This window comes from Catharus ustulatus, chromosome 6 (assembly GCF_009819885.2).
Source record: "Catharus ustulatus isolate bCatUst1 chromosome 6, bCatUst1.pri.v2, whole genome shotgun sequence".
In the NCBI taxonomy this organism is placed as follows: Eukaryota; Metazoa; Chordata; class Aves; order Passeriformes; family Turdidae; genus Catharus; species Catharus ustulatus.
In genome coordinates, this window is record NC_046226.1 from 41575564 (window position 1) to 41603278 (window position 27715).

The following is a 27715-nucleotide window of genomic DNA, read 5'->3' on the forward strand; positions in this document are numbered from 1 at the left end:
CACTTCACCAAGGTTGTTAACTTAGCACAGATTTCTGGGTGAGCTGCTGCTGCTTTCTCAGGCTCCAGGGAAAGCTGAAGAAGCTCAGGACCTAGAAAAACACCAGTCACTTTTGTCTCTGTGTCTGTCAGCAGATAAGGTGCTTTTGCCTGAAATTCAGACATTGGCTGAGCTGCTTACCTGGGCAGGTGGCTGCTGTTCACTGGAGGAAGGGACACACAGGACTCCTGGGCTTTCCCAGCTTCCAATCGACAGCAGATATTGTGGCTGAATGTGAGTTCTGGAAATCACTGTTTAAGATTAATTTTCTCTGCCTTAAATCAAGGGTGCTTCCCTCAGTGAGAGACTTCAAAGTAAGGGGGTGACATTCTTATGGAATGTCCATGCGGGTATCTCCTCAGCCTGCTCCCCTGCTTACAAAATATCTTGGATGCTTTCTATAAGACCAATCCTGGACCATCCTGTGGAGAGAATTTGTGAACCCTGTGAACCGACTCCCCCTTAATTAGACATGGCTCTGACACAGTAAGCCTCGATAGGATTTTTTGCAAGTTAAAAAAAATAAGGAATAGCAGTGTTCGTGGAAGGCTTTAAAAAATAAACAAGCAAACGAGTAACAGGAAAGAAGGGGTCGTATCTATGGTCCAGGAGACTGGAAGAGCAGTATGAATCCCCTGCTAGAAATCACATCTACCCAGAGATTCTGCCCTGCGGCTGCGAGTCCCGGCCGTGGCGGAAAACTGAGGAGCCGGGCATCCCTCGGGCTGGGCGCTCAGTGCCCGCAGCCGCCAAGGGCGACTGCGGAGTGTCCCGAGACAGAATACGGTGTGAAAAAGCCGAACATTTTATTTGCAAATCCCCTTTGCTCCCCTCCTTCTTCGGGACAGTTCTGGAAGGGAATTTTCCAGGACTTGCATAAGGTCTCCAAAAAGCACAGGTTTCCTTTCCTGTACTCCTCCTCGAATGAACCTGCTCCTAAAAGGGGGGTTTCCTCCGGCGCCAGTGCCTTGGAAACCAGTGCCCTGAGCAGCGGGATGGGAGAAAGTCACTGCCGTGGTCCCGGAGCCAGCATGGGAGCCCAGAGCGGGCGCTCCCCGCCCGGGCCAGGAGCTCAAGAACTCAGGAGCTCCGCGGCGCATTGAGCCATCGTCCTGAGCACTTAAACCGTGTTGGGGCAGCAGACTTTGGCGCAAATCACAAGGAAAATCAGTTTGTGCGTGCTGCACGGTCCTAACATTGTGCTGTGATGTCTGTAATTGGTACGGGATTATTATCGGGGGAAAAAAAATCGCCACTATTATAATTCCTAACACTGGGTCAGGAGCTGCTTTATTTGGGAAGATATTTGTTTGGTTTAGAGATGGTTTAAGGGAGCTGCTTGGAGATTGCAACGAGAAAGGGGCATTTTTTTACAAACAGCCCCAGAAATAGCTACCGGAGAGTAAGGCAAGCAGAAGAGCAAACGAAATTCAAGGGCCGGGCAGGACCGGGGCTAATCCAGCCTCTCCATCGCGGCAGCCCGAAGGTTCGGGGGTGCCGAGCAGAGCTCTGCTGAGTGCGGGAGCGAGCGCGATCTGCCGTCCTTCTCCCACACCTGAAGTCGCCTCGCCCTGAGTGCTTCATTGTTGTAATAAAAAGTATCCACGCTTCTCTGGGAGGGCTTTTCATCCTCCCTTGGCAGCAGGCACCAGCTGCTTTTCGCCGAGGGATGCTGGAGGTGGGTCTCCGGGCTGGGCCAGCGTCGTCCCCGCCGCCTGGGCGGCGATGCCGGGTCCCAGCACCAGGCGTGACGGACCAGGGGCGAGCTCCCTTTCACTCAACCTCCTCCCATGCCCCAGCGTGTCCCCGTCTCTCCCTCGTTCCCGCCGCCGCGGGCAGTCCCAGCCCTGCTCATAAAGGTCAGGGGAGCCGCTCTCGCCGCGCTGACAGGTGCACCAGCTACCGCTGGATGCCTTCGGCCCGGAGCTCCCTCCTCCCCGACCTCTTTGTTTCAAGCGTAGGGCAAGGAGGACATTCCCAGGCCGAAGCACCCCAAGGGGAAATGCCTATCCCGCGGCGCATCGCGGCCCCGGCCCCAAAAGGTCACTAGTGTCGGGCGCTGTCCTTGGCCTGTTCCTGGGACCAGAGCCGGGGCTTGGGGCCGTAGGTCCGCCTGGTCCCGTGGCACATTCCCCGGACAGGCGGGCGGTACCCAGAGCGCGGTGCCGCATCCCCAGGGCTCCGCTGCCCCGCCGAGCAGCCCGGTCCCCGCCTCCCTCAGCTCCCGTTGGTGCTGCCGTGCACCCTCCCGCAGAGCCCTCGGAGCAGCCGCGGGGCGAGCTCGGGCGCTATCTCGGCTTTATCGCCCCGAGGACCACCGCTCCCCCGGAAGGTACAACCGCCCTGCCTTCACTGCGCCCAAACTTCTGACTTAAGCAAAAAATAGCCCCTGATTTCAGAGCCTGTGCTGGCAAGGTCACACGCAAAAGGAAAGTATCGAGCAAATTACTAGTGAGTGCATATTTCCCCGCGCGAAGGAATTTACAGCCAGCCACGAGGGATGACATATTAAATATAGACACTCTCCCCCCACTCCCCATCCCAGCTCTGTTCGGGGTCCTTGGGAGCGGGACAAAGTGCGCAGCACGGCTTTAACTCAGCCCCGGACCGGGACACGGTGGCAGCTGGGTGCGCTCCGCCGCGCCCGGAGGGACGCGAGGCAGAGCGGGGTGCGCAGCGGGGCGCGGGGGGCGCGGGGCCGCCCCTGCTCCATCTTCCCATTGGTTCTCACATACTGGCGTCACCCGGGGCCCCGCGATGCCAAAAGAGGTGATTTCCCGTGTTTTCCTGGGGAAAGGAAGGGACCGAGAGGTTTGTGCTGCTCCGGGGACCCCCGGGCACCGCTGCCCAGCCGGACGCGGAGTGGGCCCAGCCGCCCTTCTCCAGCCGCGGCAGCCTCAGGGTCTGCGAGCAGGACCGGGTACATAAATGCCCTTCGCTACCCGGGGCTGGAAACTGTCTGGAAAAGAAAACAAAAATTAAAAACTAAAAAAACCCCAAAAGGTAACACAATTCTCGTCTGGGAAGCCCTTGTGGCCCGGAGCAGTCCCCTAAGGCACCTTAGGGACCCCGGCGTCCCGCGAGCGGAGCAGGCCATGGTGCTCTGTCCCCTCCTGCCGTCTCCCCTTGTGCCCCACGAGGAGAGGGCTGGGGACCCCCGCCTCGCCCCCTGCGCACTGGGGCCTCACCAAGCTAAAACCCAAGGCATCACCATGAGCTGCTCAGTCCGCGGACCGGCAGCGGGGCCAGCCTGGGTCGGGCGGGTCCCTCACCCAGCGTCCCAGAGACCAAGCAGGTGCCCTCTTTGGTGACAATGTACAGATACACAGGCGCAGGTGGCCATGTGGATCCTCACGGAGCCCTCCGTTCCCCGGAGCAGCTGGACGGGCCGCAGTGCGGAGTGGGGCCGAGAGCCGCGGGCAGCGCGGCTGGGGAGCACGGCCGGAAAGCGGCAGGGCTGAGGGGTGATAGCCTGCGGGAAGCGGAGCTCTCATGCTGGCGGTAAGAGTTAGCGGGGCGGGATCTAAGGAGGTGGATGAAAAAGCTTTGCCCGCACAAGCCCGGAGAGGCAGGGGCTAGCCTGGCCAGCATCGGAGCCTGGTCCTTCCTTTTTCCCGGAAAGGAGGCGAGCGGGTCAGCTTCAGTTCTCTGCAAGCTCTTTCGTTACATGAGGAATATGTTTTAACAACATTCGATATTTATTTCGACGTAAGGCTTAAAAGGCAGGACAGCAAAGCCTCCGCAGCGTGCAGCTCAGGCCCCAGCCGGTGTCCGGCAGGAAGCGGGAGCCAGAGCGCAAGGCGGCAGGTACCGACCGACCGGTCACTAGGCAAGCTCCACTCCCGAAATAAAGATGCAACCTTCGTCCCACTGGGAAAAAAAAAAAAGTGTTGGGGAAGATTAGCACGAGTACTTTTTTCCCTCACTCCCCCCTTGCAGTTGTGTTATAAATAGGTCGCCTTCATCTCGGTCCAGTACAAAAGGAGCCCGCAGCTCTGAAGTGACCACACAAACCAATCCGTTGGGGAAACAAATTCGAAACAGTTTCCAAGAGCAGCGCTCTGCCAAAGTGCCAGGAGGGAACGGTGTGAAAGGTCTCCCCTCTCTCCGTCCCCCTCTCCAGTGAAATGACCCCACTTCCTGAACCGAGATATTTACTCTCCCACGGCTTAGAGGCGGGGGCAGGACCTGGGGTGCTGGATCCGGCACCCCGGAGTCCCTCCGTGGCTCTCCTCAGCCATCCCGCCGCCGTCGGGAACACCACGAGGACGGTGGAGGCTTGAGGGGACACCGCGGGTTTCCCTCGGCGGTGGCTGGGAAAGTGGGGAAGAGCATTCTTGCCTCCTCCCCCCGGCCTCGTGCGGGAGCCCGGCTCGTCCCAGCACCCTTCCCTCCTGCCCGCTCTCCGCTGCCGCGCCCCGTGAGCAGGGACCAGCGGAAACCTCTGCCTTTTCCCTGGACTTGACAAGTCCTGAGTGTTTAAATCACACGGGAATAAAGATTTCTTTTTCTTCCAGAAGTCGAAATGCAGGATATGCACGCCATCTCCTGCGCCTCGCCCCACGTCCTCACCCGGGGGTGACGCCCGCCCTTGCCTCGGCGGAAAGGAAACAGCTCCTCGGAAACAAGCCAGTCAGAGTTGGCCTGGGCTGTACCTTCTCCCTGGGGTGTCCCCGGTAGGCGACACCTGGAACGCCCGAAACTGCAGATTCTTGATTCCCCCACCTATTACTCGGTCGGTGTGAGCTGCCGTCCATAAAGGTGGGACCGGCTGGCTCTCGCATGGGCTCCCGCAGCTCTGGGGGAGAAGGGACCCTCAGAAGTGACCCCAAAACCAACAGAGACCGTACCTGAAAATTGTCTCTATTAAAAGCCCACGTACACATAGAACTGGCAACCAGTTGCTACGGCACCCAGACCTTTCGGCCGCTCTTTGTCCCTTCCCTTTTGGATGCATTTGATACAGGGATAGGAAAGGTTTGGGGTCACTCTGAAGAAAAATTATGAGCTGGTGTTTCAAACAGTGCGCGTCTCCTGGTGCCCTTGCTCTGCGGATCCTGGGTCCCGCAGCCGGGAATGCGGGGAGACCGGGCGGGCAGGACGCTGCTGCCGGATGGACACGGCCGTCCCGGCTGCGCCGCCATACGCAGCTCCATCGCCTCGTTTAACGGAGGGCGGCCACAGGCTCCGTGTGCTTTGGTATCCGCAAGGCTCTGCTCCCGGCTAACGGGGCTGAGGGGAAACCCCCGTCACACTTGCTGAGAGAAATGCACGCCAAACCTAGTCCAGCTAAACGAAAACAGTCAGGAAAAGCGATTTCCCGGTTATTCCCCTCCTCGCCCGCTAGATCGCCAGGTATTTGCGCACATCCTTTACCCCGGCAACGATTCCCGAATTAACCTTCCGCTTCTAGGGACGCAAACTGACTCTCGCACAGAGGGTTCCATCGCTGTCCTTTCGGAGTGCTGAGGATTAGCCCTGATCTGAAATTAAGGGATTTTTCGTTATAATTTAATGCAAGGAGAGGCTAGCCGAGCGTTCTGACCAAAGGGACCCTGGGCATCCCTCCTTCGGATCGGCCACGCTGCACTGCCTCTGTGAGCCAGTGAATTGCAGCGTTTCTTTAAAAATTACATATATGTGTGTGTGTGTATGTATACATATGTGTGTGCGTTTATAACCTCCTGCCCAATCCCCAAATCTCTCCCTTTAGTTTTTTTCCCTCTTGCTGTTTAACTTTACCGAAGAGAAATCCCGAGGCCGAGTATAATGCTGTAGCATCGAGAACTGCCCTCGCATCACTTCTTTCAGGTTTCTTTTTCGTTCCCCCAAAAAATCGCGGGGGAAGGAACTGGGAAACACGTATTTAAAGCGTCCCTCAGCCGTGAGCGACGCTGAGGGTCCGCTGCGGAGGAGCAGGGATGCTGGAGCTGAGCTGCTACCGGTACCCAGGGCAGCTGCCCTTCGGCGGAGCCGCTCGCAGGCTGCCGGTACCGGCAGTACCCAGGCTCCCTTGGCCGCCCCGGAGCGGATTTTAGAAATGCTTTTATGCATTGAGTTGGTTTGGTTTTTATTATGTCGTGGACGAGGGAAAGAAAGGGGCCTGCAGTGGGGTGGGTGAGTTTGGGAGGGGAGAAAGAAAGGACGAGAAAATAATTAAGTAGAGGTAATAAAGAGAATAAGGAAGGCAAATCCGCTGAAAGCTTTCTTGGACTAGAAAACTCAGCGAGCCGGGCCCTGCTCTGAGGGAAACTCGCAAAATGGTTTTAAATCTCGTAAATGAATCCGTCTCTGGCTGTTTTTAACGACGACGTCGCTAGAAATCCCTTCTGCATCTGGGGGGCGAGAGGTGGGCGCCTATTCTTGTCAGATCCGAGCTAATGAAAACGGCGGTGCCGGTCTTGCTCGTGGAGGAAAGGCCTGGAGGGTGACGGTGGCCACCGGCTCCTCCCGAGCCGTCGTCCCGGGGGTCGCGTTCCCATTCTGCCGTCCCGCTCCCCCTTGAGCCGCATCCCGCTCCCCCCCGCACACACAGATATACGCTCACACAGATGAAAGCCACGAGTCCCCCCGCTCTGCGCGGGGTGGGGGAAGCTACGCGGGAGAAGGGAGGACACATGGTCCGGGCCCCGGGGGGAGCCCGCTGGGAGCCCAGAGCAGCCGCCGGTGCCCCCGCTCCCCTCCCGCAGCCGGGTCTGCTGCGGCCCGCGGCTCCCGAAGGGGTTAAGGTTCTTCTTGTCTTCCCTTTCCATTGCTCTTTTTTTTCCTTTTATTTCGTTAAACTTTTCTTTTTTTTTCTTTTCTTTTCTTTTCTTTTCTTTTCTTTTCTTTTCTTTTCTTTTCTTTTCTTTTCTTTTCTTTTCTTCTGAAGAACTGTGGATTTAGTTTGCGTAATATCTTTATTACTGAAAACTTCAAGGTAAGTGAGCAATAGAAACCAGATGTGGGGATGGGAGGAAGGCAGGGTAAGACTAAGTAAGGGGTAGCAGGAGTTAACTGGGGGAGGAGGGGAATCAGGTTGAATGGGGCGGGGGGGGAAGGACGACGAAAGGTGAGTATTGATTTATTTTTAAGCTCTTTCTGGATTGTAATTGACCCCTCAAACCAAAAAGGGCTCCTGCCAGCCTCTGTCCCTTTGCAAGTCACCTCTGGCAATCCCAGAAGCTCAGTCCAATTCTGTGTGCTTGGTGACCCTGTTAAAATCCGTCCCTGCCGCCCTCCAGTTTGGATCCAGTAGTTTTACACCTGAAGAGAGCACATTTTTAGAGGTAAATAAATAATGACCATCACAAACCTGTGGCAAGACCCGACAGAGAGCTCTCCCGGCTCTGTGCAGGGCGACCGGGGCACCGCCGTGCCATGGCAGGGAAACGGCTCACGGCAGCGCTGGGAGAGCTGTCGGCCCTGAAGGGGTTAACGGCAGGGGGGAGGCTTAAAGGCAGATAGCTGCGGGGAAAATCCGTATTGCCTTTAGTAGAGAGGTGGGGGTCGCAGAGGCGAGGGTCCCACAGCTGGGGCAGTGAGCAGAGGAGAGAGCCGGAGTGAACAGATCATGTCACGACCATTAAATCGTCCCCTGCGCGTCCACCGGCGCGGATCCCGCACTCATCCCTTCGTGGTGTTTATGTCATCTGCTTGATTTTCTGTTTTTTAATCATAAAAATTTTAGGGCTGGTTTGTTTTGGTGGTATGGTTTATATTTTATTTTTTTAAGGCAAAAGATATGACCTCCACCTTCCCTCTGCTTGCACACACTCCCATACACACTCACACACTCACACACACCCCTTCCTGGGCCCCCTCCCCTCCACTGTCATCATCTACATATTAATTGGGGGAGAGGTCTCCCTCTCTCTCTCTTTTTTTTTCCTTTTTCTTTTTTTTTTTTTTGTTTCTCCTATGTGGTGGGGGGGAAGTGCAGAGAAGAGCCTCTTTAGAGTGTAGTTTGGAGGAAGACACGGAGGGCAAGCGTATGTGAGAGAGGGAGGGAGGGAAAGAAAAAGACCCCTTTTACTGTGTGAGAACTTAAGGGGGTTTGGAGATCTGGTCAGCTTTCACGAACATCTGAATCCTCTTAGAGCTCCCCGGCCCAGCTGTGAGTGTGTGTCTATGCGAGAGGGAGAGAGAAAGAGTGGTTCCTGGTGCCCCTCCAAGCGCATTAAGGACACTCGGGCCTTTTAATTTTAGGAATGAATGCTGATACTTGTGTTTCTTATTGTGATCCGGCTGCCATGGATTCCTACTACAACGCAGCCTCCCAGGACACAGAAGGCTCCTCGCCTTTTAGGGCATTTCAAGCAAGTGACAAGTTCAGCCCTACTTTCCTGGCCAGCAAAGGACAAGGCTTTGGTGACAGCAGCTCTAAGTGCCGGAGCCGCTACAGCCAGCAGGAATGTCAGTCCCTGGATGGCAGCGTGCAGGCTCCCGGCTCTGCCGGGTCTCCGGCCTCCTTTAACAAATACCCTCCGCAGCAGCAGCCTCCGCACCTCTACATGCAGCGAGGTCCCTGCAAAACCCCCCCGGACAGCAACATCAAGCTGCAAGAGAGTAGCGGCCACAACGGAGCCCTGCAGGTCCCCTGTTACGGTGAGTCCTTGGCGTGCGGCGGGGAAGCACCGGAGGCGAAAGTGGAGAGACTCCCGGGCCTGGGAAGGGCCTCCCGGGAACGTGGGGGGTGGCTGCCTGGCAGGACAAACCCTACCGGGGTCAAGGAGACCTTGCCCGGCTCCGGCGCGCAGCCCCCTCTCGCCGCAGCGGGGGCCGCTGTGCCCCACGAATATCTTCATTCCCAGGCGGGTCTGGAGCCCGCGATGCCCGCGGGAAGCCGCCCTTCCCCCGTGTCCCGCTTAGCCGTGATCTGAATGGTAATTTCGGATGGGCTCCCGCAACGCGTTAGCTCTTGAGCAGTGCGGGGCACTCCGGGAGACCGGGACAGAAACAGAAAGAGAGGAGCGCCAGGCTGTGCAATGTACTCTCCGCGGGGATCGCTTTCCACAGAAAGAATTTATGAAAAATTTCGCCGAAATCATCACTTCCCTCGGTAACGGTCTCTCCTGTCTCTCACTTTCTCCCCTTATTGCCACTCCCCTGACTGATTTCTGCCCGGCTGCAGATAACCCCCTCGCATCTCCTCCGTGGGTCATTAGCGGCAATTAAGACACTCCCTCGCGCTGGCGCTCGACGGTACAGCCGGCGACGGGGGCGCTTCTCATGTCGTTTCCGACCGGGGCTATAAGAGGTTTCTTGGGGAGGTTTCCGCTGTATCGGGGCGGTTAGGGAAAAGCAAAACAAACAAACAAGCAGCCCCCCCTAAAAACAAACAAACAGAAAAATTCAACAATTAAATACCGTCCGTCCCCCTGTCCCCCCCCCAAGTTTTCCCAAGAAGAGAAGGTGGAAATGAAAGCTCTTCCTTTCCCACCCGGTGATCTCTCTGCGAACAGAGGGGCTGCTCCGGTCTAGACTGAGAGCGCGTCACCGCTGACGGGGTCCCATTCTCGATGCCTTAGTCCCAAAGGCAAGAAGGGCTTGTGTCTCTGTACCCTGTTTCCATCCAGGGAGACCCTGAGATGAGCAGTGACTGCGGACTGGGGGCACAGAGGAGGTGGAAGAGGTCCGGGTCAGGCCAGCAATTCCTTTTATAGGCTCTCGCCATCATTTGAGCGCTCTTTGCCCTCTTTACCCTTTCCCCCCATCTCTAAACTTAAAAGAGGATAGAGACGCTTTACTTCTGCCTGTCTCCCAAACCGCGGCTTGCCAGGTTGCCTTCAGGCACCGTCCCTCGCCCCCGGCTTGCAGCTGAGGTGTCTCCGCACCCAGGTCCACAGCCCCAGTTCCCCCACGCACAGGTGACAGCCAAAGGACATGAAGTCCTCTCCATACAGACGTGTCCGGGAGCCGCAGGCATAGCCCAGTTACGCTGTGCCCGAACGGGCTCCTGCCCGGACCCGCACGGGTCCATCCCACACCCGGCGGCACAGCCATCCTCCCGCGGGTATCTCCCACCGGGCCGCGGAGCGCCACTGAGGCCTCTCTTTGAGAGCTGCTTGCACAGTTTTTTTCTGGCCAGAACTGGGGCTTTGACCTTCTCCTACGCTCCCTCACTTCTCCTGCCCTTTTCCCCTGGGCGGACAGTCCCCATCAGAGTCAGACCCGCTCCGCATCCGCGGAGGCCTTCTGGAGCCAGCCCGGGCTCCGCGGGAAAGGACACACGGTGGGACCGGGGAGACCTGCGGGGCTGCGGCCCGTGCAGGCGGTAACCGGTCCCCGCTCCCTCCGGGAATGGGACCGCAGGGCAGCCCCCCGTGCCTTCCCCGCCACCCTGACATCCTCTCTCTGTTAACCGGCTCTCTTGTTTTTGTAGGTTGCAAAGCCCAGTGCGCCGGCATAGCCTGTGATGACACATTACAACCCCCCCGGTAGAATCACGCGAGTTTATTGCCCTCCTAACACCGCCGGGGTTCCCCGGATTTATTTTCAAGCGAGGGTCGGGGTTCTCCTTCAGTGGGAGCCCGGCGGCGGGTGGCCCGGCCCGGCCCAGACCGCGCTCGTTGTGAGCCCCTTGTGATGTGGCTGGGGACGGTGGGCTATAATGAGAGACACATGGTTCGGCAAGGATAATTAATAGCAATAGTGATAATAATAGTGCTTAATGGCTGAATAGAGAGAATCGCTAATAACAGACAGATCGGGGTTTCGCGGAGCGGGCAGCATCCATAGGCGCCTTTCCGGCTTTTCTCAAACCGCGAGACCACCGCGCCGGGCGTGGGAGCTGTGCCCGAGGAACCCCGCGAGGTCTAAGGGGACGGGGAACCTCCGAGCCGGGGCAGATCCCCTCGGCGCGGGTGAGCGCGGGGGAAGCCAGAGCCGCCCTCGTTCTCTGCAGTGGCACAAGCGCGGGCAGCCAGCGCGCACACGGCGGGTCAGGAGAGCGGCCCGGAGAGGTTTGCCCGGGAAGCGGGGGACAGGTGGCTGTCCCGCTGCTTCCCGCCGACCCCCCGCTGCAGCCTCGCCGCCGGGGCTGCAGAGATACTGTGGTAGTCCTGTGGTAGTCCTGTGGTAGTCCTGTGGTAGTCCTGCGCAGAGCGAAGGAGCGCGGCGGGGACCGCTGGCTCCCCGCGTCCCCTGTTGTCCGGGCCTGAGCAGGATGCTGGAGTGCTGGGACACCGTGACTGCAAACCTCTCAATTTTAAAAAACAACAAAACTCCAAAAGAAGGGGAAAAAAAACCTAACTAAGCAACACACAAACCAACCAGCAGGCAGGCTCTCCTGCCAGGCGATACACGGGCGGCCGTCGTTGCGGCGGGCCCATCGCCCGGCCCGGTCCCTCCGTGGGGTGCTGCTCCCCGTACCGTGGCCCCGGAGCCCTCGCCTTCGCCTTTCCCCCGGTCGCTGCGGACGCCCGGGCGAGCCCGGAGCCGAGCCCGGAGCTGCGGCGGGGGCCAGGCCGGCGGGGCACGGCGGGCATGGCACACACTCCGCGTGCCGGAGGGACAGGGTGTCCCCTCCTTTTTATAGTTGTTTAATTCCATTTCATTTCTTTAATAAACAAGTCTTTTCGAGTTATAAAAAGCCCGAGCCTGCCATCTATTGCTCTCGGCTTCTATTTCTAGACCTAAGACCTTCCACTGCATTGTACGGATAAATATAGGCCAGGGAGAGCTGCGGCCGTAAATACACGGAGGACACGGACGGCAATCGTCGGACCGCTTCCAGCCCGGCTTCTGGCAGGGACAGCGGCACCGGGTGGCCCTGGCTCTCGGCCGGGCTCCCCGCGGTCCCCTTGCAGGGGTGGTTGCCAGCCTGTCCCTATGGGGCTCTCGGCACGGCTCCTCCTGTGCCTACCCGGAGCCCTTCACTGCGACGGGCCGGCAGCCTCGCAGCGCTTACCCCGCGTTCCCTGCCTCGAAGAGCGAGGGATAGGGGTTATTCCGCAAACCAGCACGGACAGTGAAAGCCGAATTCTTAAATAAAAGCCGTAGAATCAGAGACTCTTCAAGGTTGGAAGAGACCTTCAAGATCATCTAGTCCTGAGAACAGGTTATATATCTTGGCTTAGGAGGGGAAGAAGCTTTCGGATGATTTATGTGCTGTAGTAATCTGACTTGCTATTTCTACTGTGTGGAGCTGAAGTAAGTTATATTCCTTGAAACATATGTATTCACATACCTCTATACACACAGAAATGTATACGTATATTGCTGTCTAGAAATACCGACTGGAACAAAATCCTTTTGGGAGTGAAGGTGAATGTGATGGGGATATTTGCTCAAAGGAAACAGGAGAAAGGAAACGGCTTTCTCTAACAGAGGAAATTCTTTAAGTACCGCGTTATACAAATAATGAGCATTTTTTTTTTTTTTATTTAGCTAGCAAATAAAAAGTGCGGCCCGTAAGTGCGTTATTATTAGAAGTACAGAAAGTCACTGCTGTAGGAATCGGAGGCTCGCTGCGTGCTTTTTGAATTGACACTTTTAATGGATTTCTCCTCCTCCTCCTTCCCTGATGTAATGTAAGCTGCAGGCACGGCAGGAACGAGCTCGCTGGCGGTCCCTCTCCGCCTCCCGCGAGAGACCGCTCGCTGCCAGAGCTCGGGGCTCCCCGCGGCGCCGCGCAGAGCCCCCGCCGACGTTCAAGGGCTCTGCGGAGCTCGCCGTGCTCCGGGGAGGGCCGGCGGCGTCTGCCCCTTCCCCCGGCTTCCGCCGCAGCCCGGTGCCGCACGGGGTAACGGGGCCGTGTGCTCGCTCCCCTCCCGCAGGGCTGCCCCACCTCGGGCGATGCCGTGTCCCCGCACCGGCGTCCGGGCCGCCCTGCTAAGAATGTCCGAAGGAGCGGCTCTGCCGGGAGGGGATGGAGGTCCCTGTCCCTCGCCCGCCGAGAGCCCGTGGTGGAGAGGGCTTGGGGAGGGATGTCCCGAGCTGCGGTGGCCCTTCGGTCCTGCCTCCCTTCCCTCACCCTGCGGCTTTGATCTCGGCTCCTGCCCGGGCTCCCTTCAGAGCGCAGGCGGGGCGGCAGGCGGGTGCGCGGCCTCCCCCGCACCTCTCTCGGCCGGGCTGGCGAGATGCTGCTGCCCTGATCCCCGCGGGGAGCAGCGAGCGAGTATAAAGGGGAGAAGCGCGCGGGAGGCAGGCGCGAGTGGGGAAGGGGACAAGGAGGGATGTGATCCTAGCTGGCATCAGGGAGCAGGAGCCGGCAAGCGCAGCCAGGAGGGCGGGGAGGCGAGGCGAGCTTCAGGGAGCAGGGCGGCAGAGCCGGCCCTTCCCTCCCGCTGATGCGGGACCGGCTGCCCGGCGAGGCTCGGCCGCCGGCTCCCGGCGTGCTGCTGACGCCGCCCTGGCAATAGCCCTCTCTTTTCCACAATAGGGCCACCAGATCTGCCATTCAAGGGTTCCGGCACCCTCCCAGGGAGGGGAGGGAGCTCTCGCCAGGAGTTTGGCTAAGCCTGTGTTTGAACAGACACTCGGAGGTGCGGGATCTCCTCCGCGGAAACCTGCGGGATTTCCTCAGGGAGCCAGACGCGAAGGTAGGGCTCATGTTCCTCACCCCCAGGGCCGCGCAGGAAGGTTTATTCGCGGCTCTTTCCAAAAGGTGTTTTGCGCTTCTCTTGAATTGGTCGGTAGATCTGGCTGGAGGCTTTTATAGGATTCCTGACCCGGGCTGTTTATAACACTTATGTGTCAAAGGACCGGGAGACTCCCTCCCCCTGTATCCCTGCCGCTCCCTCCTCGCAGGAAGATTTCTTTTTGCGCTAGAGCTGTTTATTTTCGACTTGTCCGCTGCTGATTGGAATTAACTCCGCTTTAGCCCTACTCTTCAGCAGCGCACGCCTGTAAACCCAGCAGGACGTTACCAGCAAAAAGAAGGTGCGGAAAGAGAGAGAAAGAGTCTTAAAACTTTTACTAGTGTTAACTATTTTGAAAGCAACACAGAGCGAAGTAGACGAGAAAAATACTGATGGAGAGAGAGATTTGGAGATGCTTATTTGAGTGCGTTTTTTTTCCTAAGGGTTTGGTGTAGGAGTCCTATTAACAATATATGCTGATGCCAGATAGCACAAATGAGCTGTGTGTGTGTTATCTGGAGCTGCAGGCTGTTTATTTTGTGCAGCCTTTTGAGTGTACATTCAGTGTGGTTGCATGACTAACTGGCTGGAGTGATTCACTGGCTGCTTTATGGGTGACTGCTCAAAACAAGTTGTGAATCAAAAGAGATTTCTTTGGCTGTGGTTTCTAACCTCCCAAGTTAAATGCACCCACGGTTTAAGGGGAGCTAATGTGCAGAGTTCAATCTCTCAGATCGTGAGGATTTAATAATTTTCGCTGCGTTCAAAGTCATGATGAGTTTCCCTTGTAAGAGGGAGGTGGTGTCTGGAGCGGCTTGGAGCCAAGGTCTGCTGCTAAAGGACACCTCCAGACCTGTCCATTCCGTCACCCTCTTTCCCGGCCCTTTAGCCAGTTTTGCTCCCTACAGTCCTTAAGATGCTTTATTATTTGTTCAGGGTATTTTTGTAGCTTAGCAATTTTCGGGTAAAAAGTGTGAATATGTCTCGGGGCAGTTAGAGGCTTTTATTCCCATTTTACCGTTGGAAAAACCGACACTTGGAATACCCGAGTGGCCTGTGCAAGGTGAAGCTGTGGCCACTCAGTGGCATCAGTATGACCTTCGCAGGGCTGTGCCTCGGGCAGAAAGGCACTCAGCCGGCTTGAGAAAGAGCCACTGCTGGAGTCAGAAACTCACGGAGCAGAGGTCCTGTATGTGATTTTGTAGGGGCTTTAACTTAGGTTTCTTGACAGTCACGTCCTTATTCTGTGCAAATAGCTGTAAGCAATCGGTATGCTCTCATATCCTCGGGTTTTTCGGTGTGCAAAATAGGCTCAACCTGCCAATCCATGTTAATGGTCTAATCTTTAAAAAACAACTCATCAGCGTAGGCAACCTATATTGGCCAACACAAGATATGAGTTGTGCTTTTCAGAAAATGCTGAGCAATCCCTGCCCCAAAAGTCATGTGTTTCTGAAGTACTTCTCCTACACATCTGAAAAACAAATCCCATCTCAATTTTTAATCATGTTGGAAAGCACAGGTCTAATAGCTTTATATAGATATATTTTCAAATGCAAAAAAGAGATAACTCTAGATTAGAAGAAGCCTGAGTGGCAATACAGCTGATATAGGACCCCTGTGACTTGAGAGACATTTACTAAGATGTGGATGGGAATATTTCATATTAATGAAATGTCAGAGCAATTTATCATAGTTGCATGTGTCTCAGCAGCCGTAACTTGTAAACGAAAGTTCATAAGAAAAGGAGGAAAGCTACTTATGTATAATAAATAAATGACCTCCACTTTATTTTCTGTGTAAGTTCAGATGATTCAATGTTATTATACATACTGGTGAATATGCTTGGCCATATTTTTCATTCATGCTTGCAAATCGTATTCATATTTTGACTGTCACATAAGTAGACAGAATGTGAAAGAGCAATTGAGATCATCATGATAATTCTAAGGTCACTTTTTGGTCAAAGAGAGGAATCAGTGGGAAATAGGGTAAATGGATGGAGAGAGGAAAGAGAAGAGATTAATGAGGAGAGGCAGGGGAAGAAGAAGAAGAGGAGATATCTTGGATGGATAATAAGCGGTCACAGACTCAGCACTACTATAGAAGCTAGTCTGCAATTGATTTTATGAACTATCTAAGTATGAAGCCAGCAGTATCAAATTCTTTACATCTCTCTTGACAATAGCTGTGATTCCACGTTGTGTAGCTGCTGTCTTCAGGTCCCAGCAGGACTTAGTCATGACATGTTGGTATATCATGAGCTGTGGTCTCTCATCTGCACGAACTGAAGACTGTTGCATTATCCAACTCAGTATTAAATGTTTATTTAAGTCTATTTGTATCTAATAATTTTTTTAAATGAAGATGCCATCTAAGTGTTATTCTTTTTACATTTGATCTGCTTATTGGAAACAGATGGTTGAATCAGTAATATTTCTAAAGATATTCTTTATTAGCAAGAACTGGGGTCATTAGCTGTAAGGCAGTGGGTGAGCTGGTGGTGGAGCCTGAAAGCTAAGATGGTTTACTCACCAACAGACTGTGTGCTGTATGCCAAGCCCGGGTGCAAACTCTGTGGGATTTAAGATAACAGCCACCTTTATTCAGTGGAAGTCTGAAAACCCTACAAAACCAAAGGGCAGAGAGTCAACAGCATCAAGGCCCAAGGAGGGCTATCAATGGGCAATGAGGAAACTGAAGAAGAGAACAAATGCTTTGGGCAGACTGGTGTCAGGGGAAAATAAAATAAAATAAATTTGTAAGGTCTCCTATCTGATTGCTGTTGTTCCCCATCTGGGCTCTAGGCACAAGCACTGCCGCCTAACAGAAATATCTCATGTCACATCAGTTGCTGACTGTAGTGGAAGCAGTTCCCTTGGGACTTTGGATATTGACTGACTGCTTCACTTGGGAGCTGTAACACAGGTTTTAGGATAGGATGCTGTTTCCAAAAAGGGAAATGGGAAACTGTATTCCTTCTTTTGATGCAAGAGAGATCAGATAACAAAAGTGCTTACAGATATCTAATCTATTCAGGAGCAGTGGGAAGTGAAAGAAATTCACACCAGAATTAAATCAAAACAAACCAAAGTTGTACAGTATGCACAGGGAAAGAGTGCAGTATCGAGAATTTTCCCAGAAATTATCAAAAGCAGCCATAGAACGACTCTGTTCTAGGACATAGCTCAGAGAGATCTGCAAGACCACGACTCTGCAAGGTGTTGAGGAATGTGTGTGACGCTGGTCAGAAGTTGTTTTACAAAACAGGAGAAGTAGGAAAATATTGCTCAGCACAAAACCTAATATGAGACCTGTGCCACAGCAAGGTTTCTGAAAGAAAAGCATTTAAAAAATTGCACCACAGGCTTACAGGGGTACCAGCCTGCTGGGCATGGAGCTGGTCTCAGGCTGTTGGGTCTGCCAGGTGGGGATGGGAAACCTATGAGACTGCTCCTTTCCAGTGTGTGTACAAGCCCACAGCATCAGGTTTTTCCTGTCCCAGAGATGCCACTCACGAAATACTGCACGGGAGGCCAATGCATGTCCATTCCCACTGTGCAACTGACTGGAAAGAGGAACTGGGCAGAGCCTTGTTCTCCAGAGCTTGCTCCCAGAGGAGAGCCTGAGGCCAAACGGTGGGGCAGGGTATGCCCTAGAGCCTGGACCACAGTGCTGGTCTGCAGTTCACTGGAGCACTGTGTGGTTCTTTTCCAGCCTTCCCTGGGATGGTGCAAGCCCAGACCTCTTCCTGGAGTAGAGTCAGGAGCACAGCTGTGGCAAGGACCCATAGCTGAGAGCTGAGAAGCACTGTACTATAGACATAACCTGGCTTATCAAGATTTGGTCTGAACCCGGTAAGCAGATTGGAGCCAGATATCACTCTGAGCTAGACAGGACATAGCCAGATGCTAGAAGGCAAGAGGAAGAAGAACCTATCTAAATTGGCAGAGGACCTGCAGACATTTTGTGTTTCTCACATCTCCAGTGAGGACTTCCAAGATAAACAGCCGATGGACCAATTGCTAGACAGTTAGACAGATTGTGCAGAAGGCCAGAAACACTCCATGAAGCTGTGGGATTTATGGCAGAGCTTAAATATTGCATTTCAGCTCTTGAGCAGAAGTTGGAAAGCTGCTACTGGAAGAAAGGGAAGCTGGTTGCTCTATATAGGTATGAGGTTTTGTGCTAGAGAAATGAATATTTGCATCGAGTTCGCACCCCTTCAAGCTATTAGAAAAGGGGACTTATGAAGGATAGGAAGTAATGGGTTATTGGCTGCAACATTAAACATGAGTGCAGCAACTCACTTAACTGTGACTCTGTTGAGGATGGGAAATATCCACAGAGAGAGTTGTTATAAATATATTGTGTATATATTATATATTGTATCATTATTGTATATTATAATATATTATATTATTTATGAGGACAGAGCCTCATAAAAATCTACTGAAAGGCCCAAAGTCAGGTCAGGAAACAGAGGGACCTGTAGCTGCATGTGCAAAGTTGGGTGATGCTGGTTTTAAGTTAAAGTTGAAGTTATAATAAAGTTTATTTGTGTCTAGGCTTGGATACTATGTTGGCATCCAGATAACCCTGCAGTTCCTTGTGACTTTTAATTAGTTTACTTTTGTGACTGGTTGTCCTGGAAATCCCCATTTCCTTGACTTAGATGGTAAAAATTGGAGTTCTTGGTTGAACAACCCTTTTCTCCATTTGTCAGCAGTCCACCTCAGAGAGTGGGCAATGGGAATAGCCAAGCAGCACAAGAGGGGTCTATCACCTGTGTAATTTAAAGGCATCACAGGGGCTCATTCAGGTATGGAATTTAAAGATGAAATGTTGTAAAGGAGATGGGAAAATAAAACAACGTATGACAAGCACTCATGAGAGCTCATTATCACCAAAACACTCAAACAAGAGGTTCTGATGTTTTGCTACGATGTCTTGAAGTGCTAAAGTCTTTAGTCATGTCATGAGAGAACCGGTTTTGAGCAAAGTGCATACAGATGATGGAAAGTTACTACAAGGAGGTGTGAAGTTTTTCTTGCATGTGTTGTATTTCTAAAGTGGGTCCCCAAAGATGGGGAGAAACCCTACTGCAGCAGGTCATGGAGACCAGAGAGGGAGATGATGGGACAGTCCAACATGTAGCCCTTCCCCTTGCATGGGTCTGAGGGAAGGCAGGGACTGAGGAAAGTGTCCTTGCTGGCAAAAACTGCATGCAGCAGACCAGACTGCTGGGATCCAGGAAATTGCTCAGCATAGCTAAGGTGGGAGATGAGTTAACACTGAGCATACACATCACTTTGGCTGGGACCTGGTCAGGCAGCACCAGGGCTTCCAGCCTGCGGTGTTTTCCTTCAAAAACATGGCTCATGTGAGAGAAAGAGGTTTGAGCAATCTGCTTGTGGTGGCTGCCTCTGTGGGCAGGCCCTGAGCTGTCTCTTTGAGCTTCTACACAGTTTTGGGACCTCATCAGCTGTTCTGGTTAGAAAAGAAGGCCAGCAAGAGCTTTGCTGTGTGATACATTAACCAGAGGGTGCTTGTGTCTTACCATTACTAGATAATATCTGGGATGTGCCTTACTAGGTTCATTTTGGTTTCCACAGTGAATATCTGGAGGTGAAAATGGCTTTCATGTTAGCACAAGTCCATAAAATACTGCAGTGTGGGTCGCCCATCCCCTGTGTACAGCAGCCCTCCCTGAAGAGCCCAAGACAGCAGGCACTGCCCAGGCAGCCCCCCAGCCCCCGTGGCACAAATGTGTCCTGGTGTGGGGTGAGCCCTTCCATAGGAACCAATGAAGTTTTATAAACAGGCTGTCATGAGCTGCAGGCTGCCAAGCTAAATTGAACCCAGGGCAAGGTGAGCTGCTGAAGAGAGACATAAAGTGCACCTTAGGTAAACTCAGCCAGGAGCAAAGGGGCTGTGCTTCCCCAGTGTCAGGGAAGGGAGCACAGAACTGCCAGCCTGTCTGGCCTTGCAGGGCACAGATCCTGCTCCTGGAGGCTCAGCTGCAGACTTGCCAGGATTACAAAAGCTCCACATGCCCCTTGTGAGAAGAGAAAGCTACCCTGACAGTGAAAGGAGAGCAGCCAGGCATTTTCAGGACTGAAGCAGTTTCCATTGAACACAGCTGGGGGTGCCTGTGGGGTCGGAACAGCACTGACACAAGAGCACAGTCACCAAAGACTAGTTCTGCCAGTGCCTTGTTCAAAGGCATTTTTTTGTGCAGATACCTCCCTCAGCAGGGCAGCAAGAAAAAACTGAGACTGCATCCTTTTATACCTCCTTCTTCCACAGTGTGCAGGAATGATAACTTTCCTATTTCATCCATAGATGTAGGTTTGCAAGAGCAGAGTTCATGGAACTAAGAGGGAGTGTTCCTCAAAAAGACTCCTAGTGTCAAACAAGGTGTGATTAAAAAAACTAAACCCTTACTTGGCAACCTTGTCTGCTTTTTGACTCTTTTCAGACTAGCAAGGCAAAAGCCCTCTGGTAGTGGTGGGAAAGCTTGGAATTTAAAGACGAAAAGTTGTATAGGAGATGGGAAAATAAAACAGCATATGGCAAGCACTCATGAGAGCTCATTATCACCAAAACACTCAAACAAGAGGTTCTGGTGTTTTGCTATGATGTCTTGAAGTTGTAAAGTCTTTAGTCATGCCATGAGAGAACCAGTTTTGAGGAAAATGCAGACAGATAATGGAAAGTGACTACAAGGAGGTGCGATGCTTTTCTTGCATGTGTTGTATTTCTAAAGTGGGTCCCCAAAGATGGGGAGAAACCCTACTGCAGCAGTGTCTCCTGGGGACCTTACTCGATTCATTTTTGCTGATGTTGTTGGGCCTTTGCCTGAGACAGAATCTGCCAGACAATATTTGTTGGTAGCTATGGATTTCTTTAGAAAATGACCTGAAGTTTACCCAAAAAGGAACCAAGAGGCTGTGATAGCAACCAAGCTTCTAAGGGCTGAATTTTTCACCATATTTGGGGACCAAGGCACAAAGAGCATGCAACAAGGCAGAGGTTTGATGCCAAAGTATTTCAACAGGTTTGCCTGGAGGTATCCAGCATCCTAAAGATGGTAGGGAGGAGAAGCTTGACTGGTGCTGAGAGAAGGTACTGAGCCAGCTGCATGCCACCTGGCCTGAGATGCCCCCATTTACACTCCCTGCTCTCCCTGTGCTGCTCCTCAAGGCTTGGGTACCTGCCTTGTCTCAGCATCTGAGAGACCTTAGTGTGTTTTGCACAGCACCAAAACCCCATGAGTGTGCGACCGAACCACCCCCCAGACACTTCACAAGAGAGTGACAAAAGGACAAGGACTGATCCAGCCCTTTGTCTATTCTGTTGGGTTTTAATGACTTTCAGTGTAAAGGCAAAGTGCTGTCTAACCCCAGTTCCCCTTTTCAGACTTTAGCCAGGACATGAAGCTCAGTCCTTGCGAGAAATAAATCTGTAAGTCCGGTCTATCTGGACTCTGCAATGATCAAGTGGAACAGCCTAGGTTTTTCTAGAAAAAATCTGATGCAAATATTGCCTCAGGCAATGTGGATGTTCTCTGATGTAGGCTTTTGTGTGGAAATCTGGCTGACTGCACACCCCACAGAGATGGAGATGTTAGGAGCCTGCAGCAGATAAACCATGGTCTGTAGCACTGACCGCATATGTGCATTAACACGTAAGAGGCCAGTGGGTCCTGGCCAAGGAGAAGTTATGAGGGTAACTGAGTGGGTCCTGAAAGCCAAGACTAAGCTAGGGGTGTTGAGTCTGGTAGAAATTAGCTCCCTACTGGGGAAAAAACAGGGGATGGCCTCATTTAGCCCAATTTCATTAAAACCAAGAACTTTGCTGAGAAGTCCTCCTCAGGATTTCAAAAGAAAAGGGAGCAGCAGCTGAAAGCCTGTGGTGGCATCCCAGTGGGAGCAAAGTCAATCCAAACTCTATGAAAATATCCCAGTAGGAAGAGGTGATATGAGTGTGAGAGTAGCTACACTGGTTGCTCTTCCTCCCTGTATGCCTGGCATGGGGTAGGTCCATGAGTCTGGGCTCTTCTGGAAGGAGGCTGAGCAGGGCGTGTTTTTGCAGGGATGCCTGACAGTAGTGAGCAAAGCAGTTCACTTTTGTTCAGTCCTGTGCCAAAAGTAGTCATACAAAGCATGGGCACTGAAAACTGCCCAGAAAACTGCTCAGAGCATGCCTGGCCCAGGTGGCAGGGGAAAGCAGAGGATGTGGCAGCATGGCAGTGATAGCAGTGCAGCACCATGGTTGAGGTGAGCTGCTCCTTGCCCAAAGGGATGTCAGACCACCCCTTTTCCAGGCAGGCAGTTCTGCTCCACAGCCTGCAGCTCTCCTGCCCAGCTTTATCCTGAGGCAAAAAACCATTAAACAAAAAAAATGTGATACAATGGCTTCCAGACTGTCCCTGCCTGGTAATAACCTATGAAGTTTCTTTCTGTAGCATCCAAACACCAGAGTTCATCAGCCGACAGGAGACAAGTAACCTTTTATTTTCTGTTTGTCAGATCATGTTCTTGACAAAGTTACAAACTCATGTTGTGTAGCCCACAGCGTACTACAGTTTGAAGCAAATTGGACTGTATAGCAGTGTATAAGCCTCAGCTTCATAAGCAGTAGGAGGTGTCAGTGGAAAGAACAAAGTGGTTTAAGCCAATTCAGGAGGCAGCATCTTTGCTTTGGAAAACTGAGGAGATAAGCAGCAAATACTCAGAGGGTCCCTGATTCCAGGCAACTCTCGTTACCAGTCGGCACAGCCCAGAGCTGTGCTCCCTTCCTTGGGATGGAGAATTTCCTCTAGCACTGAAACCTTGGCTCTAAAACCCTGGCTTCTTGGAAGCTACATACTCATAACTCTGTTCACTGAAAGGGTTTTGGAGTTTGGAGTCCCATTATTTACATCTGACTGTGTATTTTCTCCTGAGAGCCCTATAAACCAAATGAATTGCAGAAGAAATCGCACATTCCCACACAGGCATGTTTGCCTCTCATGAATCTGAAAAACCATGACCCAAATGTTCTGTGAGATAGTAAATCTGAAAGGCAGTGTGTGGGAAGCCTAGCCTAAGATGAGAAGGAAGGAGAAAGCAACCCACTGCAGCCCCCAGTATCTTTCCCAGCAGCACTCTGAGGCCATGAGATGGAAATGCTCTGGGGAAACAGAGGCCAGCTGGTGCCTAGTGGCCCCACTAATTCCAGGAGCCCTCAGACATTGTTCTGCCTAAATTTCAACCTTTCCAGACCCTTGCTCACAGGCTTGTCTCTGAAGAGAACAGGAAGACAACTAGTGAAAAGGGGTCTTGTTAGGAAACTGAAACAGCACATATCTTTCCAACCAGTACTTTCCAGGTGTACTGATTCCAGCCCACATTTTCTTCTATTTTATTCTCCTCTCCAGGTCATCCTGCCTGCAGTCACTCTTTCCACCTGCTTTTAAGGCCTCCTGTTGCTTCCCACCCTGCTAGAAAAGACAGCTTTTAAGTGCTGAAGCTCTGCTTGTGGTACTGACATTATGATGTCTCCAGGCAGAGACTTCCTGAGTTGTGGTCCGTGCCAGCACATAGCCACCCTTATGGAGATCAGCTATCTCCCAAAATAAGGGCTCCTCATAGGAAGTGTTTTGGGAGGCAGGGAGCAGGAGGGATGAATACCCTGTGTGTTTTATTTGCAAATTGTGAGCAAGGTATGAGTTTTTGAGGTCTGTCTGGGACACAGGACTGTTGTTGGGACGATGTTTGTGAGTAATCTTTGGTCAGCAGATTTTGTGTGTGTGTGTGTGAACTGATGCAAGGAGCAGGCAGCTGAAAGGACATTTGTGGTGAAGTGGAAGGTGGCACACGGTGAACACAAATGATGAGTCCTTGTCCCCTGATTGGATGAGCCCCTCTGGCAGAAGCAGGTTTCTGGGACAAATATTCCTTTTCACGAGTTTCTAAAGATGATTTCTGTAAATGTTTGCAAACGTTTACTTCACATTTGTAGTCACTCATGTCAATATGATCCCATCCTGGAATGTGAACTGGAAGCAAACACAAAAGTGGGCATGAATTCCCCTTCTTAATTTAGGCTGATTTTCATGGTCATTATCTTTCACGTAATCATCCAGTTTGGTTGAGAACTAGTGGTGCTCCAGGAGTTCCTCTCCTTCCAAGAATCAAGAATTTTTTTGTTTTCTGTTAGGAAAATGTGTTACCAGAGTCACTGTTGTTTGTGTCTACTGTCTGATACTTCATACCACAATCCCGCATCCAGTTTCTTCTAACTTAATCAAAACTTAACAATCTTGCCTAAAAACTCCCACAGCAGTTGTTTGCCTCTGGCTGTTTTTATAATACTTTTTTTTTTTTTTTTTTTAAAGTTCTTCTGAATCAATTAAGCCATTTCCAAGAATGTAACTAAAACTAAGCACATTTTTGTTTTCTCCATGTCAGGGAAAAAAAAAATCTGATGATGATGATTTTTCATAAGTTCTGCCACACTGTGCTGTGGAGCAAGATCATCACATTTACAGTGGAGCTGGGCTTTGGGTAGGAAATGTGTTTTGTGCCTTTCCTCTGAAAGATTATCCAACAACTAGCCATTAGGAGTTGTGGTTTGAACTGTCTCAGTAGTGACACCTTTGATTTTCACACCTAAAGACTGCAGATTTCTCACATTCTAGGGGTGTTTTCAGTCAGGTCTGAACTTACTCTTATTGCAGTGGCCATTTACCCTGGTAGTTTGTCCAGCCTTGCTTGGACCCAGACAAAGAAAGGGAGCAATGCTGGAATAAGGATAAGGAATTTTGATGTGACAGAAACTTGTTCTGAAAACTGAGGAGTGTGTTGGACTGAATGGGGGCTTAGATCTACTTGGCCAAGATACAAAGGTATTGCACGATTCAGGGTATCTGAGAGGCACAGGACCTTCACCTCCAGGCTGTAAAAATATTAGATGGTGCTAAGTACTTTTTAAAACTCAGGCTTCACCTCACTGGGCTCGTTGTGGCTTGGGCATCCCTGTGCAACCCTCTAGCACAGCTCGGTGGATGCTGTGGGATGCCCAGAGGGCACTGCTGAACAGGGTGTGAATGCCTTGCAGTAAATAATGATCAGCTTCAAACACTGGATGATGATGAGAAAATGGAGAAGTGTTCACCACAGAGAGGGGTCCAGTGTCTGTGATCCGAAGGCCCAGAAAGCAAGAAGTATTTTGGAAAAAAAGGAAGAGGAATGGCACAAACACCCTTCAGACAGTGCTCTCACTGCTCATCCTCTTGGGTCCTGTGGACGTGTTGGGTCCTGGCCTTGTGTTTAACTGTGGTGCCATGCAGCCAGGGACCATTCCACTTGGCCCAGGCTCCACGCAATGTAACCATAGGCAACAACTTCTCCCTGGAAAAGTCTGGTCCCTGAGTGGCTTTATAAATTAACTTAGTGGTGCAGGTAATGGTCAGAGATCCACATCATGGCCTGATTTGGTCACCACCAAGTACAGTGAGTGGCCAGATTCTGGTAACTTTGGCCATCTGGGTCAGGCAGTTGGAGAGCATGCGCAGGACGGACAGACACTGTGGGAATGCGGCTCACCAGGCACAGTCTGGGAAAAGAACTGAAACACAGAGATAGAGTAGAAAGTAAAGGTCAAATGCTCTTGGCACATGCAAACCTATTTCTGGGTTTTTTGGGTTGTTTTGTTTTTTGGTTTTTTTTATTTAGTTTTTCCCCCTGGTGACAATTATATGTGTTGCAAGGTGAAGTAGTTCTCAAGTGAAACGAAATCCCTTTCTCTGACCTCAGAGTGCATAGCTCTCTGAATTACTTGACAAGCACAGTTTACCCTTTGAGCAATTCACGACTCCCCTTTCACAAGTAAGAGCCACTTTGGTGGATGTTTTCCTTGTTCAGTACTACCTAATGGGTTTTTTTTCCTTAATAACTGTCTTTTGACCTGCATCTTGGGTTCAATCCCCATATGGGCCATTCACTTCAGACTTGGACTCAATGACCCTTAAGGGTCCCTTCTAACTCAGAGCAATCCGTGAGTCTGTGAATGTTGCTATTCTCAGCTCAAAATTTAAAATATAAGTTGCTGATTGTGAATATAATTTGTTGTTCATTTACTGGATGAATCTTAGGCACATTCATCCCATTTCCTGTTAGTGCCTCATTATCAATAAACCTTTGCCTCACTGCTTCTGTAAATCACTTTCATCCCTTTCCTTTGGGAACCATGTGTTTGGCTTCTTGCACAAGTATCTCATGAGAGTAATTGGTCAAGTCATGCAGTATCATTTTTACTCCTTGATGAATTGGCAAAACTTCATTAAAGGGGGATTATTGAACAACACATAAGTATTTTTCTAGATGAGGAAAGCACTGCACTTAAACCATGATGCAAGCAGGGTTTCCCAGTATTTTACCAAGCACAATAGCTTGCATCAGCTATTGGTATCATTCAAAAGACTTGGATTATCCTGGCTCCCATAATCAACATATATCTTCTCTCTTCTGGGATGTGAAGAATGTGGAGCTAAAGCTCCCAAGGAGTCCTAAGTGGGTATATATGTTTCAGAGCTGATGACAAATAAGGCAGTGTTTCAAACACTCTTTCCCTACTCCTCACAGCCTCAGCAGAAATATGAGGTGAAGAGTGTAGCACTCACAACTAAAGGTGGTTTCCCATCAGAGGCTGCAGCAGTGTTGGTTTGCAGCTCATGGCAAGCACCAGTGGTGGACACAGACCCAGAGCCAGTCTGAGGCAGGGGAGAACTGTGTGCTGCAGAGGCTGGGGGGAACCTACAGAGGCCAAGGGTTTATTAAACTTCAGTTTGACTGGAGCTGAAATATGTGCCTCTAGAGCAGGGCAGCAGAGGTTCACAGAGTCCTTTCTGCAGACGTTTTATGACAGTCTTTGGGGATACATATAAGAAGACTGGGGCATTCTGAGTAATTTAAAAAAAATATTTGTTTAGACTGTGTCAGGGTCAACTGGAGTTTCCAAGCAAGCCACTCTTAGATGGATTTTTCTGTCTTTTCCTTTTCTCCACAGCTGTAGTGTAGACACACTGTGGTTCATGGCCAGGCCATGCAAGCAGCCATTCTGCTCAATACCTCAAAAAAACTCTCAAGCTCAGAGAGACCTTGAGGTCACTGTGTACCCCTGCACTGCATGTGGGGTGCAGGAGACCATGTGCATCTCATGGAGACCAGGGATGAGAGTCCCTGGTACCATTGCTGCTGCCACCTTCAGACCCTATCAGCACTCTGGGCTTTCCCACCCCAATTGGCATCAGCCTCTCCTCTACAGCAGACCCCTGTGGGGCTGCAGCACTGTCCCCACCTTATGATGACGGTGTAAAGGTCAGGAGAAGCAACCTGCTGCTCTCAGGTTTGCTGTTGGTTACTGTGCCTTGCTTCTTGGCTGGCAAGTTCCCAGTTTGGTTGTGCTGCTTCTTGCTTCAGTTTGGGATTTTGCTGCCCTATTACTGTCTGCCAGTAAAAGCTGATGCCAGTCTGTTGCCCAGGCCCAGTGACTGCGAATTAGTGGGTTTGGTAGCCAGAAACTTAATTTCTTTCTGGAATGCTTTTAAAAGCCTAGTGCTTGTAGGAATTTTCCCAGACCTGGCTGGCCTTGAGTTTTGCAATGTGCAGTTGGAATGGGAATGAATTATAGATGTTCTTCCAAGAACAGGCAGGTTTGGGGAAGGCCGAAGGTTTTTTCTTCCCTTGTCTGGGCCTTTCTTTACTAATCAGCTGTATAAAACTGAAGAACAACAGAACTGCTTTGCTAAGAAATCTTGCCCAAACTTTGTCTCAATGTTTAAAGTAAACCCTTTCTGTGGTTCTGTGAGGTTCAGCCAACTTTGGTTGTTTTCTGCTTTTATGCCAGCTTTCCATCACTCCTGCTTTCCAATTTCCAAGTGTAACTGGTAGCACCCAATTCCCCCTGAGATGTGCGTTGGGTTCCAATGGGGTTGCCACAGCATCTCACCCAGACTCAGGAGTCCCCAGGCCTTCCCTGTGGGGGCACCTGGGGGCCCACACTGAGAAGCAGAAGGAGCACCATGGGTGTGGTGTTGGGAAGATTTGTTTGGGCTTGCCTGGCTG

At 51.6% G+C, this 27715-nt stretch overlaps 1 protein-coding gene across 1 annotated transcript in view; it reads left to right on the forward strand.

Moving 5' to 3' along the window:
* The first annotated feature begins 6689 nt into the window (after nucleotides 1-6689).
* The window catches only part of ALX4 (ALX homeobox 4), a 40359-nt gene continuing 19333 nt past the window's right edge, over nucleotides 6690-27715 (forward strand). The window contains exons 1-2 of the mRNA XM_033063828.1: nucleotides 6690-6767; nucleotides 8227-8625. Of these exons, the coding sequence (XP_032919719.1) occupies nucleotides 8229-8625 (397 nt within the window). The 5' untranslated portion in view covers nucleotides 6690-6767; nucleotides 8227-8228. The remainder of the gene's footprint in view (nucleotides 6768-8226; nucleotides 8626-27715) is intronic.